General features: G+C 55.3%; 2 protein-coding genes across 2 annotated transcripts; one reads left to right on the forward strand and one right to left on the reverse strand.

Annotated features, from left to right (window-relative positions):
- Positions 1-4,603: 4,603 nt before the first annotated feature.
- Positions 4,604-10,651, forward strand: GLA (galactosidase alpha). Its single transcript, XM_054641454.2, has 7 exons — positions 4,604-4,793; positions 5,215-5,389; positions 5,567-5,744; positions 7,215-7,306; positions 8,164-8,325; positions 8,900-9,097; positions 9,258-10,651. Exons 1-7 carry the CDS (start codon positions 4,624-4,626, stop codon positions 9,519-9,521), a joined length of 1,239 nt encoding a protein of 412 aa, XP_054497429.2. The 5' UTR covers positions 4,604-4,623; the 3' UTR covers positions 9,522-10,651.
- Positions 10,652-11,658: 1,007 nt separating this feature from the next.
- RPL36A (ribosomal protein L36a) lies at positions 11,659-14,596 on the reverse strand. The gene is made up of 5 exons (XM_054641456.2): positions 14,479-14,596; positions 14,135-14,240; positions 13,387-13,454; positions 11,813-11,935; positions 11,659-11,727 (listed from the first exon to the last, which is right to left on the reverse strand). The coding sequence occupies exons 1-5, from the start codon at positions 14,479-14,481 to the stop codon at positions 11,707-11,709; spliced, it is 321 nt and encodes a 106-aa protein (XP_054497431.1). The 5' UTR covers positions 14,482-14,596; the 3' UTR covers positions 11,659-11,706.
- Positions 14,597-14,609: the final 13 nt, after the last annotated feature.

The raw sequence follows: 14,609 nt of genomic DNA on the forward strand, positions 1-14,609 counted from the left end.
CTCATCACTTTCTGTCCCCACCCAGCTCTGTGGGCTGCTCCCCACAGTCACCCCAGCCCTTTTCACCCACCCAGGCTTGGCCAGGGGACAGGACCCAAGATGAGGCAGAGCTGGGGGGGTTCCAGCTCTGCAGTGGAGCTCAGACACCCGAGCATGTGCAGCATCCCCAGGGCAAACCTCCCTGCGTGGCCCCTCAGCCCCTTCACTCGGCTCCCTGGGCAGGAGCCAAGCTTACAGAGCTGCCAGCTGTCCTGGGGGGCTTACGCCAGCCCTGCAGTGCCACCCGGGGCCGGGGCTTTTGTCCCCAGCTGGTGCAGGGGTGGGCAGAGCCCGCAGCTGAGGGCTGAGCGCCCGAGCAAACATCAATCTCCCTCTGTGCTCCCGGCCAAGTCTCACAGAGCAGCTCTGTTGGTACCTCGCAGCCCCATCGCCCTTCTGGGGCAGGGAGGAGAGAAAGCAAGCTGCACCCACACTGCTTTGGGGCTGGGGTTGTTCTTTAGGTGGGACAAATGAAGCTTCCCCAGGGTCTTGCTGCTGTCCCCACCCCAAACTGAGAGAGGACACAGCCAAGGGGAGACCTGTGAGGTATTTCACACCAGTAAGGTGTCCCCAGTTCCTTCACTGCCTGCTCTGGAGTCAGGACATCACATCTGGGCACTCAGACAAACACTGCAGTCAGCCCTGAGCCATTCAGCTCCAGGAACCAGCACATCACAAAAGAAAAGAAAACTGTAAAAACCCAACACATCCCTCCCAAGCCAAAGCCCCCAGGTCCCAGGCACTGCTCACAGCAAGGTGGGGAGCTCATTTCTGGCATCACACTTGGAAAGGCATAAGGGTAGCACCACCCCATGGCTCTGCAGGTGTTTGTGGTTCAGTGTCCCTGGGGGCAGTTTCAGAGTCAGGAGCAGCACTCAGGCTCTGCCCTTGCTGCTCCCAGCAGCCCAGTTTGAACTGGGAGTCACTGGGACACCCTCACAGCTTCAAGGCTGCCAGTGCCCTCCAGCACAAAGCTCCAGTGGGTCCCTCACATCTTGGGATGGGGGTTCTGAGCCCCATATCCTCTCACAGCATGGCCAGGGACCAGCCCAGGTGGCTCAGCCCCTCAGCAAAGCCACAGTCTTTGGACAGAATCAGTTTTTTATTTCCTGTTCAAGGCTGTGCATTGGTGGGTACATGCCAGTCACCACAGACAGCAGCTGTGGGCACAGGACCAACAGCCATGGCCAAGTTAATTGCTGGTTTAAAAGGAAGTTAATGAAGTTAACACCAGGTTAATGGAACTCCCAGACAGTAAAATGAGCATCAGCAGCACTGGCAGCTTCCCAGCTCCTCCTTGCAGCAGGGCCAGGAGCACACACAGGTTGGGGACAGCATGGCCCCTTGCCAGCCCCAAGGGCTCCTTGGGGGCCCGTGTGGGGCCAAGGAAATGTGCCTTTGGCTGGGCACTGCAGTGACATGCCAGCCTGGCCCCTGCCCCACGACCACAGACAGCCTGACCCTGCTGGCACTGAGCTCTGCTGCTGTCCCTGGCAGCATCAGGGGGTCAAACCTTCCCTTCTCCCTCCTCTCCCTCACCAGGGCCTCTGCCCCCTTCCACAGCCTGGAGCTCTTGTGGGACAACTCCAAGTGCCAGAGGTTCAGCAAAGCATCCTGAGCACACAAAGCAGTGCCTGCAGCACAGCCTGTCCCACACTGATCCCAGCCACAAGGCCAGGGCAATGCCACAGGAACAGGTGACAGCTCTTCTGGGGCTCTGAGCAACCCTTGAACATGGCCTGAGCACAGAACTCTTTTTAAGAAAATAGCAAGCTCCAAAAGTCAGCCAGGCAGCCCTGAGCAGGCCAGGGCTGCCCCTTTACAACTGGGAAAATGGACACAAGAGGAAAGCACCAGGAGCTGGACTGGCATTGTGCCCTGCTGGGATTGGCCATGCCACAGGCACAGGGCCCTAACAGGCCCTCCCTGGGGACAGGAGCCTGCTGGCACAGGTGCAGGGTGCTCTGGCAGTGTGGCTGTGCCAGCACCCCAGCCCAGCCTTGCAAGAGCTGTCCCCCCAACAGAGCATCCCCTGCCACTCAAGCTGTGGCATCACACTACAGCCTGTCACCTCCACCTGCTCTGAGAGGTTGCACCACGGCCCTGCCAAACTGTCACAGGCATGTTTTATGAAAAATCCTTTCCTTAGGATTTTTTCTCCTGAGAAGCTGAGAGGCCTCAGGAACAAAATGTAAACATTGATTATCTGCTGCTGTGGAATGCAACAGGTGCATCTGGGATTGGTCTCATGTGGTTGTTTCTAATCAATGGCCAATCACAGTCCAGCTATCCAGACTGTCTCAGTCAGTCACAAGCCTTTGTTATCATTCCTTTTCTATTCTTAGCTAGCCTTCTGATGAAATCCTTTCTTCTATTCTTTTAGTATAGTTTTAATATAATATATATATCATAAAATAATAAATCAAGCCTTCTGAAACATGGAGTCAGATCCTTGTCTCTTCCCTCATCCTCAGACCCCTGTGAACACCATCACACCAAACCCACACCAGCACCCACAGCACAGCCTGGGGACCAGCCTGCCCCACTCTGGGGACACCAGCCAGTACATGCAGCCCACACAGCACCCCGGAGCTCCCTATCCCAGGGGGTGTGGGGGTGCCAGGTACTCCTGGGGACAGGCAGGACACCTGGGAAGCAGCAGTGAGGGAATGCTGGAGCACAGAGACCAGCAGGGATCAGCCCTGCAGCATCCAAGCTCTGGCAGTAGGGAATAACTGCCCAGCCCTGGAGAATCGTTTAGCACAAGAGAAAACAAAGCCATGAGGTTTTCCAGCCTCCAGAGTGTCTTGTTTTGCCCCACTTTGAGAGATCTCTGCGCTTCAGCTCCCCGAGGGGCAGGGGGAGGACCCCAGCACTGAAACAAGGAGTGATTATCAGCCCGCGGGCTCTGAGGAGCTTTTGTTCCCTGGCAGTGGCAGAGCAGGGATGGGAGGACACCTAGCGAGCTGCCTCGGTGGCACCCTGAGCCCTGCGATGGCCACAGCCCTGCTCTGCTCCCATCCTGCCCCTCCTCCTGCCCTGGTGGGACCCACAAGAGTTCCAGGGGGGCTCTAGGGCTGGTCCAGCCCTGGGAGAGGCACAGGGCAGACCTGGCTCCTCACATTTCCCACAGCTGCCTTGGCAGCAGGAGCCTCCAGTCTCCTTGACAGGCCACATGTGCCACCAAGGCTGCTCATGGCTGTGCTACTCCTGCAAAAACAGGGATTAAACCCAGGGCTCAGCTCAAAGATGCTGGCTGGCACACAGGTGTCCTTTACAGCTGTCCAGGTCCTGCTGACACCGGCACTGCCCCTTTCCAGAGATTCTCATCTCAACCAGTCACATATAGCTGGTGCAAATGGGGTGATGCCCAGTGACCATGACTTATTCTTGTGGCTGAACTTGTTGAAGAGAGACCAAAATCTTTGAGTGCAAAGATATGGATGGGCCCAAGCATCCCAAGCAGAGACAGGCTGGATCCAACAGCACAGAGTCAACACAAGCAGGCAGAGAGGCAGCAAACAGCCTCTGAATCAGGCTGGATCTGATCAAAGAGCACAGGGTGGAGGGCTGATTCAGGAGCTTCTCAGAGTTTTTGAAGCAGAGCTGAAAGCCCAGGGCCAAAACCAAGTCCTGAGCCCATGGGGTACAATCCTCTCTTCCCCAGGACTCTGTGCTGACAGAACACACATAGACCCACACCCTGCACTCACAGCAGCCCCCAGCCCCTCAGGCAGCCCCAGCACTGCTGAGCACACAGAATCACTGAGGTTTGGAAAAGATCTCTGAGACTGAGTCTAACCTATGCAAACCAGAGCATGGCACTGATTGTCGTGTCCAGTCCTTGAACACCTCCAGGGACAGTGACTCCACTTTGCTGGGCAGCACATTCCTATGTCTAATCACCCTTTCTGTGAAGAATTTACTCCTGATGTGCACCCTGAACCTCCCCTGGCCCAGCCTGAGATCCCGTCCCGGTTCCCCGGGAGCGGAGCCTGACCCCACCCGGCTCCGCCCTCCTGCCAGGGAGCTGTGGAAAGCCATAAGGACACCCCTGAGCCTCCTTTCCTCCAGGCTGAGCCCCCACACCTCCCTCAGCCTCTCCTCACGGGATTTGTGCTCCAGACCCTTCCCCAGCTTTATTCCTTCAGCAGCTCCACGTCCTTCATGAGCTGAGGGGCCAGAGCTGGGCACGGGTGTGGCCTCAGCAGCGCCCAGCACAGGGGGACAAACACTGTCCTGGCTCTGCTGGCCACTCTATTGCAGCACCGGCCAGGTGCCAGCGGTCTCTCGGCCAGCTGGGCCTGCTGCCCACGGCCGGTGCCGCCCCGGGCACGGCTCCCCCGGCAGCAGCTCCGGCACGGCCCAACGGCGCCGCCATGGCCCCTCACATCGGTCACGTGACACCACCACACCTGACCCGCGGCAGGGGGCGGGCCGGTGCGCACCTTGCCGCACGGGATTGGCGGAGAGGCGGGCGGTGCCGCGCGGCGATTGGCTCCACGGTCAGCCCTGCCCGCCGACTCCGCGAGGATTGGGCATGCGGGCTGTCAATCAGCGGCAGTCCCGCGGCGCGGTGGAGCGATGGCGGCCGCACGGTGGATGCTCCGCTGGGTCGCGGCGGCGGCGGCCGCGGTGGCGGCGGCGCTGGCGCTGGACAACGGCCTGGCGCGGACACCGCCCATGGGCTGGCTGCACTGGGAGCGCTTCCTCTGCGCCACCGACTGCGCCGCCGAGCCGCGCCGCTGCGTCAGGTACCGCCGCGGGGCACGGGGAGCCTGGGGCAGCGCAGTCACGGACAGCCGGCCCGGTGCCCCGGCAGCCGCTGTGCCCTCCCCGGTAGCAGGCAGCCGGCCCGGTGCCCCGGCAGCCGCTGTGCCTTCCCTGTTAGCAGGCAGCCGGCCCGGCGCTCCGGCAGCCGCTGTGCCTTCCCTGTTAGCAGGCAGCCGGCCCGGTGCCCCGGCAGCCGCTGTGCCTTCCCAGTCACGGACAGCCGGCCCGGTGCCCCGGCAGCCGCTGTGCCTTCCCTGTTAGCAGGCAGCTGGCCCGGTGCCCCGGCAGCCGCTGTGCCTTCCCCGCGTTCCCCCGGGTGCCCCCGGCCGCCCAGCCCCGCGGCTGTGCCGGTGGTACACAGCAGACTTTCTCCGCTTTCTTTGCCGGTGGTGCCGTGGCCAGCGAGCAGCTGTTCGTGGAGATGGCTGACAGGATGGCTGCCGAGGGCTGGAGGGACGCGGGCTACGAGTTCATCTGCATCGACGACTGCTGGATGGCCCCGACGCGGGACAAGCAGGGCAGGCTGCAGGCGGACCCCAAGCGCTTCCCCGGGGGGATCCGCAAGCTGGCCGACTACGTGAGTGCCACCGCGGCACGGTGTGACCCGGCCTGGCAGCAGGGGAGGGCTGGGTGGGTGTCACTGCTGAGATAAGGCCCTGCCTGCCACTGTGGGGTTTTGCTTCCCTCGCTGCCCCGAATCCTCTTCCTCCTGCCTTGTGGCTGCCCCATAGCCAGGGTCTGTTTCCGTCTGCAGGTCCACTCCAAGGGTCTGAAGCTGGGAATCTACAGCGATGTTGGAAACAAGACATGTGCTGGCTTCCCTGGCAGCTACAACCACTATGACCTGGATGCCCAGACATTTGCTTCCTGGGGTGTGGACCTGCTCAAGTTTGATGGCTGCAATTCTGAGTCACTGGACCTGCTGGCAGAAGGTAGGCACAGGCTCAAGGCAGCTATTCCCATGGCTGGGAATATTCTGCAGGCAGCAGCAGTTCTAGGCCCAGCATCAGGCTCCAGGGACTCGCTTTTCCCTGAGCATACTCATTTAAGGGACTTGCTTACAAAAGCAAATCTGAGGCTCTGTTCTCAAGGCCAAGGCATTGAGTGTTGCTGTCTTAAGTGTTTTTACCTGCTCAGTCTCCTGGAGCAGTCTCCTGTCCTTCGAGCACAGCTCAGAAAAGGAGCTGTGAGCCCAGAGCCTGGATCAGGCTGAGCACAGACACATCAGCCGTGTGCTCTGGAGATGGCTGTGCTCCCTCAGCTCTTGGCACAGGCTTTGCCTTTCTGCAGGGCCTGTACTGCAGAGCCCAGAGCATTTCACACACTTAACCCTTAATCCCTTTGGTGGGGCCTTGTCAGCGTGAATCAGCCTGAAGCTACAACAGTTTGTCAGCCATGAAAGGAGCAGTTAGGAGGGCTTTTAACAGATAAAAATGAAGGGAATTACGGCATAAAAATCCTACTGGGGTTTTCCTCTTAAAGCACACCAGTGTAAATACCACTTCAGAAGTGATTTGCACAAAGGCTGAAAGCTCAGTAGCTCCCTGTGCTGAGGCAACTTGGCTACAGCCTCTTCTGAAGCACAGGCAAATCCCAGTGCCACAGGAGTAGATTTATGGGAAGAACACTTTAACTTAGAAAGCTTTTTTCTCTTGACTGCGCTCTCTGGCTGCTGGCACAGTCAGCACCATCACGTTTGGCAGTAGGAGCCCTGCACAAAGTCCTGTCTCTGCCTGGCAGGGACAACCTGCCCAAGTGACAATGCCATCCAAGCCAGATGGTGGGGCATATGCCAACTGCCACAGACAGGAGCACAGCTCAGCACCCTGAGTGACAGCTGAGCTGAGAGCTCCTGCTGGATCATATGTGTAACCCAGATACAATCCAGTTGTACTGAAGCAGTTCCAGAGGAGAGAGCAGACTTTTCATTCCCTCTCTGCCAATTGGAAGGGACTGAACAGGGCTGTTTGGGGACAAGGACAGGAAAAACTCGAGCTCTTGCATTCCTGCCCAGTCCATATGGCGCAAGGGCCTCATGAGAACCTGTTCCTACATCACCCAGCAAAGCTGTACTGCCTGATAGATACTGACTTGTGTTTCCTGGGTATCTAGAGGGAAAATGCCATACAGGAAAGCTTTTATCCTCTTCCCCTGGTTGTATGTACAAAGGAATCAGCAGTCTTGGAGCAACAGCCTGCCCAAGCAAAGCCCCTGTCCTTAGGAGGCAGGTGACCAGCTGCAGACTTTAAACTCCCCTCTTCTCCCTGTGGTGTCTCAACCACAAAAATGTGTTCAATCTTAATTTTGCAAGAGTTGAACTGAAACCTGAACCTGTGACATTGGCTTAGTTCTGCTGTGTGGCCAGGGAGGTTGTGTAAGCTCTGTCTGTGCTCTTCCTCTAGGATACAGGCGCATGTCTGTGGCCCTGAACAGGACTGGAAGGAGCATTGTGTACTCCTGTGAGTGGCCTTTCTACTTGAGGCCCGTGCAGCAGGTAAGGAATGCCTCTCAAGGTTTATCCTGGGGCTCAAGTGGGAAGAAGAGGAAAACATTTAACATTGCAAAACAGCATCCTGAGAAACTTGCTACTCTCTGTTCTGACAGAGAACAAGGCTGTAAAATGGAGGAAAAAACCTTTTTCTTCCAGAGGCTTGAAGCATTCCTAAACCATTGCTCTGCTGAAACAGATTCAGTAGGATTCTGCAGCATGAGGGCACAGCCCAGATGGAGCATGCCAAAAAAACCACAGCATCCATCTGCTTCCTTTCTCCAAGGAGCCAAGCAGCAAACCATTGGCAATGCAGACACACAGCCTAGCAGATAGCTCAGGGTAATTCCTCCTGGACACAGAGTGCTGCAGGCTCAGCCTTACAGACAGCTCTGGGGACCACGAGAGAGGCTTTGTGACATCCCCCACATTGTTCAGTGACAAATTTCTGCCAGCCAGGGTCTGTGATTGACACGTTGCCCTCCACCCACAGCTGGAATTAAATGCATTACTCATGAAAGGGTGTAAACCCAAGAAACAGCAATAATTACTGGGATATTATAGTTTAATTCCACTGGCCTTGTCACACCTTCAGTAAAATTGGGAAGTAATTTTGTAACAGAGCTGGTGGTCACAACTGTTCTCCCAAGGGGAGCAATAGTGTTGTCTAGAACGTATCACAGTGGAGTTACTGGGCACAAAGCATTCAAGGGAATCAACATGCACTACATCATTCAGATAGCTGGTGATGGAAGGTTGTTACCCTGGTTCTCCCCCAAGCTACCTTTGGTCCAGTCTAGCCTTGTTGGCACTCCTGTTGTACAGCCAGGTGCTCTGTCTAATCACACTCCTTGTTCTGGCAGCCCAATTACACAGAGATCAAACAGTACTGCAATCACTGGAGGAACTTCTATGATGTCTATGACTCCTGGAGCAGCATCAAGAGTATCTTAGACTGGACAGCACTTCACCAGGACACCATTGTGAAGATAGCTGGGCCAGGGGGCTGGAATGATCCTGACATGGCAAGTACAGCAACACCCACCCCACTTGAAGCATCAGCAAAAAAAACATTCCCTCAGCTGCAGGCTGAGAATGGGAAGGGAGAGAACTGGGAGAGAAACATTGAGGGGAAGGGCTCTGATGGGACCCTAGGATCAGGATCTTGGTGAGAAGGTCCAGGGTGGAAAGGGAAAGATGCAGCTATGCATAGTACCAAGGAAGCACCATCTTTGTGTCACACAGCCTCCACAGGCAGTACCAGCTCAGGACACAGGTGTGGCTTTGAGGGACAGTCTCCAAAGTGCTGATGTCCCACCAGAGTGAAAACCCCTGGGTGCCAGCACTGCAAGAATCTGAATCCAAAAGCATTCTCAAACACTGCCTAGCCACTTAAAGAGTTCTCTTCACTTCCACCAGGGACTCATCCTAAACTGCCACGCAGTCATTGCTTTCCCCAACCGGCTGGTCCTGCTCCTGGCCCTCAGCCTATCTAGCCAGGCTCCAAAGAGAAGTCCCACCCTGTGATTTCCTGGTACTGGTGGCCCAGATTGTCCCCAGCAGTTGTGTTACCAGGCACTTTTTGTTTGCTTGTCATAGCTGGTGATTGGAAACTTTGGGCTGAGCTGGGACCAGTCGGTGACTCAGATGGCCATGTGGGCCATTATGGCCGCTCCCCTGTTCATGTCCAACGACCTGCGGCGCATCAGCCCCGAGGCCAAGTGGCTGCTCCAGAACAAAGAGGTGATTGCCATCAACCAGGACCCCCTGGGCAAGCAGGGATACCAGCTTTCCAAGGTACAGCAGGAGAGGGGGGGTCAGAGTGGGGCAGGGAGGGATGGAGAGGTGCTCAGGGTTTGGGAAAGGAGCCCATGTGTTCCCAAAGCCTGCTGGAACACAGGCATGAAGATCACCACTTCAGCCTCCCACAGCCCTGGGTTTGTTTTCTCCTTGGCAGGACAAGAACTTCCAGCTGTGGGAGCGGCCCCTGTCTGACAGAGCCTACGCTGTGGCAGTGCTGAACCAGCAGGAGATTGGAGGGCCCCAGAAATTCACCTTCTCCCTCACCTTCCTCGGCAATGGGCTGGCCTGCAACCCAGCCTGCTCCATCCGACAGGTGCTGCCAGCCAGCAGGGACTGTGGTGTGTACAGCTGGATGTCCTCCCTGAGCGTGGAGGTGAACCCCACAGGCACTGTGCTGCTCAAAGTCCTGCCACTATAGGCAGCACTAAGACAATCTTCTCCTAAGCCTTAGGCTCTGTCTGAACTTGTGGCAGGAAATTCATCTCTTTCTTCCAAGCAGGTGCCTTTCTTCTCAGGCATTCATTATCTGAACCTTCAGCTGAATGTGACAAATTGCCATCACTCCATCATCGAGAGGTGACAGAGAAAGGGTGAACAGCAGAGCAGGGCCCCTTTCCCTGGCATCTCACCCAACTCCTCCTCCCAGGGGCTGGAAGAGCTCCAGCAGGGCCCCTTTCCCTGGCATCTCACCCAACTCCTCCTCCAAGGGGCTGGAAGGGCTCCAGCAGGGCCCCTTTCCCTGGCATCTCACCCAACTCCTCCTCCAAGGGGCTGGAAGGGCTCCAGCAGGGCCCCTTTCCCTGGCATCTCACCCAACTCCTCCTCCAAGGGGCTGGAAGGGCTCCAGCAGGGCCCCATTCCCTGGCATCTCACCCAACTCCTCCTCCAAGGGGCTGGAAGGGCTCCAGCAGGGCGGCAGCTCCTGTTTACACCCACTGCCACTACCGAGCAAGGAAAGGCAAGGGATGCACAGGCAGCACCTTACAGCTGTCCTGGAGCATTTTAGGGACAATAGGGAAACACACCTTGGCCACCTTGCTCTCTTTTCCAGACCAGGACACACAGTCCAAGAAAAGCTGCTCCCATCCCCACTAAGGAAACCAAACACTTGACTCAGAGCATGGACATGCACTTCCATCTTCTGACAACTCAGGGACTGACATGAACCATTGCACTTCTTAGCAACTTTCTTGACAGCTACTATCAGGCCTTAGGACTCAAGTTGTTGAGGGTTTTCCCTCACTCCAGGAATCTCTCACCAGTGGCTGTCACTTCCCTTTAGATGACAACTCCCTCTCTACCCCTCAAATGACCAATGGAGTCCCCTTTCTCCATGAATCCTGCCTCCCAGAAATCCCTGAGTGCTTGCTTCCCACTGCTGGCAGCAGCCTTTAGGTTGAATAACATGGGCTCTCCAGGACAGGAAATGGATAATCACTTAAGCAACCATCATGTGCAAATATATTATCTTCTGATTACAATACAATCAGGATTTCTTGATTTGTTCTTCTGTGATTAAGCACTTTGATTAAAATCCTTTTAAAAGACTATGCTTTTTCTTACTTGCAGTGTATAAAAGTACAGCATGGTATCTGAAATTAAATAATGGTTTAGAAAACAGGCCAGTTTGTTCCAGTCATGTAAATTTTTGTGACGTTTGTAACTAGAAACAGCACTCAGTGAAACTGATGTAATACAGCTGTACAGTCCACCCCACAGGCCAAAGCCACCACTGCCTACACAAATCTGAAAACGCCATCACATCACCCACTATTTAATAAGCAAAACCACAGATTCCCTTACAGTTCAGTAACTGAGTGCTCTCAGTCATGATGAAGATGTGAAGAGGCATCTCTCCATCCTCCAGCTCCATTTCCACTACAAGAAGTTGCCTGAAAGGGTGAACTCTGCATTGCATTCCCAGCACCTGCTAATAGCAGACTTCCTACTCACAGAAATGTTCCTCTCTAAGGGGAAGTTGTCCTGGAGGCTGTCCCCACAGTCTACCACTCTGCTTGTTGCCCATTTGAAACTTCACTGCTGTGCTTGGCCTTCTTCCTTCAAGGAAAATGCTAAGAGGAGCCAGCAGCAGTTGGCACAGGGGAAGGCAGCTGAGGCCTGTTACACCATGTGCCAGGGGCAACCACAGGCACAGAGCTGTCCCTCACCTCTCTGAGCTGCCACAGCTAATGGCACCTGCCTAATTACCTAATTAGGCACCTGCCTAATGGTGCAGGTATCAAACCCACTGGCTGCTCCAAGGCCTTTGCTCCTGAGGACAGTACATCTGTCTGTAAAAAGGGGCCTACAGCCAAGTGCAGGGGCTGTTCAGGGGAGTTCATAAACGAGCCTGCAGCATGTTCATGCACAGAAGTCACTGACACCCATTACAGAACACCTCTTGGAAACACAGTAAAGAGATCCCAGCTACTGCCAGGGATTTTTCAAAAGCCAGGTTAAAAACTGCTCTGTAAAATGGTTCTGCAAGCAGCATCTCCCTGTTGATGTACTCACAGCTCCCACCCCAAGAGAAAACACATTAAAAAAGCAAGGGATCAATCTAATTACTTTAATATGGTCCATAACGATGAGCAGGACGATACTCAGAACTGGATCACCTGGCCCTGTAAGAAAAAAGAGACAAGAATGAGTTTATTCACCACTGAGTATTGCCCCCCTTTCTCAGCCACTCACAGAATACAAACTCACCTTTCTCTTCTTGTCTCCTCCCAGCTCAAAGTGCTTGCACCTCTTAATTGCCAGCATCCTCTTGGACCTGCAGTTGGGCTCCACACACTCCAGCCTCAGCACAATCTTCTTGGTGGTCTTGGCCTGGGAGGAGGAGCAGGGTGTTTCAATGAACCACACATCCCCAAGCAGACAAACTCTCAGGGAGAGCTTCTTCCCTGCACTCCTGAACATTCAGTTTGTTCCCAAAGCATAGAGAGAGACTACAAACACAGTTAGGCTCCCTCCACTGAAAAGGATCAGTACAGGAGTGGACAGGTATCTTCAAAAAAAGGGCACAGGCAAAAGCATTCACTGGGGCAGGGCTGGTTCCTGCAGGGATCAGCCATGCTGGAGAAGTCTGTTCCACTGAACAGAGCAAGAAACTCACACTTTTACAGTGTGGAAGCACAGACCAGCAGTGCTCAGGAGAAATCCAGAAGAAAACTGGGCAAAAGAAACCCCTGGAAGCAACACCACTGGCAAACTTTCTCAGTGACACAACCAGCTCAGTGCAGACCTGCAGCTACTCAGAAGTTGGATGAAACCTGAAAGACTGCAGAGGGAAGAATCCAAAGCTGGGAGGCTGCTGTAGCAGCTGGACAGAGCTGTAACCACCAGCTAAAAACCTCAGCCAAGCATCCATACAATGCTGACTGGGAAAAAACAGAAACGAGAATTGCAATGTACAGGTAGAGAGTGCCAGCAATGCAGCTGCTTGTTGTACCCTGCTTGCAGAAGCATTTTCTGTGAGGTCTCCCCACTTCCTGGCACAAAGTCAACTTGAAAACCCGCTGCTTCATTTTTCCTTCTTGCTGGAAAGCTTCCTGTACACCTCCAGCAGGACACCAGGGCTTCCCAGCAACGAGCCAAGCAGCTCTATGAGCAGAACTAAATAATTCACACAAAGTGACAAACCCACCCACTGGGGTTTGCTTCCCTGCTGTAAATACACCCCAAGCAAGCAGACAGCTCCTTTCCCTTTGCCAAGCCCTTGGGCAAGCAGTGAAGGAAACGTTCCTTTCACTGCTAATATTCGACTCCTCTGCAGCACTAAAGCTGAGAACCTGCTCTGCCAACACAGCCCAAGTCACCCTGCAAATGAGGAGCACCTCCATGAGACAGGACAGCAAGGAGATGAGCTGTGTTCTTGATGGGAGCTTACAAGGGATAAGGAGAAGGATTTTACAAGAGCACAGAGTGACAGGGCAGTGGGAAATGGCTTCACACTGACAGAGATTTAGATTAGAGAGCAGGAAGAAATTCCTCCCTGCGAGGATGGGGTGGCCCTTGCACAGGTTTCCCAGAGAAGCTGTGGCTGCTCCATCCCTGGCAGTGTCCAAGGCCAGCCTGGGACAGTGGAAGGTGGCCCTGCCCATGGCAGGGGGCTGGAACACAATGGTCCCTTCCAAGGCATTCTGTGATGATGATGGACACCTGCAGTGCCAGCACAGCACTGCCCAAACACAGCCAGAGCAGAGCACAGAGGAACCCTCCCTCAGCTGGGCATGGGCTGCCAGGGAAGTTTCCTGCTCCTGAGGAGCAAACTCACTCACCTTTTTACGGAAGATGGGCTTTGTCTGGCCCCCGTATCCGCTCTGCTTCCGATCATAGCGCCTTTTTCCTGCAGGAAAAACAGCTCTGGTCAGGCAACAACCGAGGAGATGCTCCAGGCATAACTGGCACTGCCTAAATCCCTGCACAGCCCAGCAGAACCAGTGCCACAGCTCTTATTGTGCCCCCAAAAGTGGAATCTTCCCCTCACTGTGCACCCAACAGACACACAAGGTCAAGGTACTTGATTCATTCAGAGTTCTGTGCAAAGAGTGATTCATAGTAAATCCTCAAAGCCAGTACATAAAGGACCGAAAATATTTATACAGTCCTGCTCAGGTGATATTAGCATAATTAATCCACATCAGTAAGGGCAGAGATACCACTAGATTCACTTTCACCTGGACTTAGAAACCCAGAACATTTTAAACTCACAGCAGGGCTCCCCCTCGGCTGGCCAGCCTGGGATCCAGTTGTGCTTCCACAGCCAGCCAGGTTCACCCAGAGCACATTCCTTAATTAGTTAAACATTTCTATACGGCAACCATTCGAAACTGCTTTGGGCTGACACGTCCTTAGTCCTTCTCCCTTTCTCATATTTTTATAGTTCCCTTTACTGTACAGCACATCCTTTAGGCCAAGCTGTCCTTCCCAGCCATACAAATGCTCCTAATGTACACCACCCGTGCAGGGCACACCACACCCGGGCCGCACGCAGCTCCCCTGGGCCCGGAGCGAGCCCGGGCTCACCCTGCGCGTAGAGCGAGTCCTTCCCCTTCTTGTACTGCGTGACCTTGTGCGGCTGGTGCTTCCCGCATTTCTTGCAGTAGGTCCGGCGAGTTTTCGGCACGTTCACCTGGAGGAGAAGGAGAGAAGCTGGTCACGGCCGCTGCGCATACGCCACATCCCGCTCCGAAGGCCCCGCTCCCGCCCTTCCCCTTCCCTCGGGACCCTGTGCTGCCATCCGGGGATGGAGAAGCCCCCGCGCCGGCCTGGCCGCCCAGCACGCACTCATTGCAGCGGAGGGAGCCCGGCCCGGCGCAGCCGCGGGGTGGATGGCGGCGGATGGAGCCCGGCCCAGCCCCGGCACTCACCATTTTGGCGGCGGCGGCCCGGAGAGGAGGCGCTGAGCGGAAGCGGAAGTGAATGGGAGCTGGGGACCATAGAGAGGAGCTGGCAAGGGCGCGCGGGGCACGGCGCCCCCTGGCGGCGGGAGGAAAGCAGC

The sequence above is a fragment of the Agelaius phoeniceus genome, chromosome 14 (assembly GCF_051311805.1).
Source record: "Agelaius phoeniceus isolate bAgePho1 chromosome 14, bAgePho1.hap1, whole genome shotgun sequence".
Taxonomy (NCBI): domain Eukaryota; kingdom Metazoa; phylum Chordata; class Aves; order Passeriformes; family Icteridae; genus Agelaius; species Agelaius phoeniceus.